This window comes from Oxyura jamaicensis, assembly GCF_011077185.1.
Source record: "Oxyura jamaicensis isolate SHBP4307 breed ruddy duck chromosome 8 unlocalized genomic scaffold, BPBGC_Ojam_1.0 oxy8_random_OJ71, whole genome shotgun sequence".
NCBI lineage: Eukaryota > Metazoa > Chordata > Aves > Anseriformes > Anatidae > Oxyura > Oxyura jamaicensis.
The window spans coordinates 1,977-4,331 of record NW_023304095.1 but is presented as its reverse complement, the minus strand read 5'-3'; the positions used below and the strand labels follow the sequence as shown (position 1 = coordinate 4,331).

At 65.9% G+C, this 2,355-nt stretch overlaps 1 protein-coding gene across 1 annotated transcript in view; it reads right to left on the bottom strand.

The window, feature by feature from the left end:
- Positions 1–2,095, bottom strand: part of PLK3 (polo like kinase 3) — a 6,214-nt gene extending 4,119 nt beyond the window's left edge. The window contains 5 exon segments of the mRNA XM_035312027.1: positions 54–141; positions 226–355; positions 686–802; positions 939–1,046; positions 1,743–2,095. Of these exon segments, the coding sequence (XP_035167918.1) occupies positions 54–141; positions 226–355; positions 686–802; positions 939–1,046; positions 1,743–1,916 (617 nt within the window). The 5' untranslated portion in view covers positions 1,917–2,095.
- Between the last annotated feature and the right edge of the window lie 260 nt (positions 2,096–2,355).

Sequence of the window (2,355 nt, the reverse complement as noted above, 5' to 3'; positions counted from 1 at the left end):
CTGCAGCTGGGGCAGGAGTTGCTCTAAGAAGATAAAGGGAAGCTCAAGCTTACTTTTTCTTCTGGTCAGAGGCGTCCTGGCAAGCAGCTAGACCGAAGTCCCCCACTTTCAGCTCCATGTTTTCATTGATGAAGAAGTTGCCTGCAAGACGACGGTGACACGTCACTACCCATCCCTGCGGCTCACTGCTCCCCACGCGGCTCCATCCCCAAACATGACACTCACCCAGCTTGAGGTCCCGGTGCAGGATGCCCTTGAGGTGAAGGTATTTCAAGCCGGAGATGATTTGTTTGAGGTAATAGCGCACTTCGGGCTCCAGCAGGGTATGGCGGGCCTTCCAGATGTGGGCCAGCGACTGCAGAAGGAGAGAAGGCAGCTCGGTGACGGCGAGCAGGGACAGCAGGCAGCCATGCTGACTAGGCAAGGGGCAGGCAGGGTCAGAGCCAGTTCTTCCAGGAGTTGCACAAACAATTGTCCTGCCACGGCTGGGAGCTCAGCAGACTCGCTGCTCAGCACAACCAGGGGAACCACTGAGCTTTTGGTGGTGGTACTGGGGGCTAGGGGCCGCCAGCACGAGCAGGCTGCTTACAGGAGGACTTGAAACCCACGATGTCCCCAGTGCCATGTGAAACCAGCACCTCAGACAAAGTGTCCACTGCTCCGCTCGGGGACACGGAGCCCTCACCTTCCGGCTGCAGTGCTCCAGGAAGATGTAGATGCTCTCCGCGTCCTCAAAGTGGTGGGAGAACTTGACGATGTGCTTGTGGTGCAAGTCGCGGTGCAGCTCGATCTCGTTGGTGATCTGAAAGGACGCAGAGGCCACGGGTGAGCACAGGGTGCCTGCTGGAACCCCAGCACCCCCTCTCAGCCCCCCCAGCAGTGAGCACAGGGTGCCCACTGGAACCCCAGCACCCCCTCTCAGCCCCCCCAGCACCTACCTTCTCCCGCTGGTGAGGTTTAGCCACCCGGCTGTGAGGAATGACCTTCACGGCGTAGGTTTTGTTGCTGGAGAGGTCTGTCATTTCATAGCATCGTGCGAAGCCGCCCTACAAGGGGAGAAGAGGTGGTTGGGGATGGTGACAGACAGCTCTCCGCCCCTGCCAGCTCCTCGCAGCGCAGCCCGGGAAGCGTCACACTGCCGGCTGCTGCTCGCCCACTGAGATCCGAACCACGATGCTCTCGAGCCGGGATTTTCTTCACCCGGTTCTCATAAAGCCTCCCGGGCATTTTTCCTCCCACCACTACTGGACTCCGGCACCTTTCCGGACGACAGATCGCCCGGAAAGCCCTGTGCAGGGCACGGGGACCGGAGGCCACCGAAAGGCAGCGCGCGATGGAGACAGGTTTTTCCTGCCGTGATGTCAGCCTCGAATCTGCACACTCAGCTGCCGAGCCCGCCCGGGCCGGGCTGGGAACAAGCAGCCTCCTCCTACACAGCGCTCGCAGCGGGAGGAAAAGTTGCGTGTGCCGCAGCCCGAGCGGCCGGGCCGGCACCCCTGGGAACCGGGGCAGCCTCCGGCCCACGCACACCCCGCGGGGCGCCCCGAAACCGATCGCGCCTCCGATAAGGCTGCGGGGCCGGGAGCCAGCCCGGCTGATTCACGGTTCCCGGCCCTGAGGAAGGGGCGCGGGGTGTCTGGGGACGACAACAAGGCCCCCAGCCCCCTCCCAGCTCCCACCCCCACGGAAGCAGGTGGCTCCCCGCACATCCCGCTCCCGCCGCCCCCCCCGTCCCCCGGTACCTTCCCGAGCAGGCGGCCCTTGCAGTAGGAGCGACCGGAGAGCGGGTCGGTGATGAGCCGGGTGGTCTCGGCTGCCCGGTTGGGCGGCGGCGGCGGGGAGGGCGCGGGCTGGGCGGGCAGGCAGGCGGTGGTGGCGGCGGCGGGGAACGGAGGAAAAAGGCCGGCGTGCTCCATGGCGGCTGCGGACACGGCCCCGGTCCGGCCCCGGTGCTGCTGCTGCGGCTCCTCCGCCACCGGCGGCCCCGCGCACGTGGCCCCGCCGCCGCCCCCCGCTTGGCGCTGGCGCGCCGGGGATCCCGCCGGTTTTATCAATGGGCGCGCTGACGTCACCCGCGGGGCCCCGCCCCCCGCCGGGCGGCCCCGCCGCGCTCTTAAAGGCGCAGCGGCACGGATAAGGGGGTGGGGAGGGGAGGGGGATGGTGGGGGTCGTATGAGGGCAGCCGGCTGCTGTCGCCTTTCTGTAGTGGTTTGGGGGAAGGAGCCAGCCCTGTCCCTACGCGGGGAGGTCTGTAGATTCACAGTTGTCGCAGATGTGCCCCTCACAGAGACCCCCAGTCTCCCGTCTAGGCACACGACCCCCATAGACACAGAGATCCCACTCAGAGACCCCCGG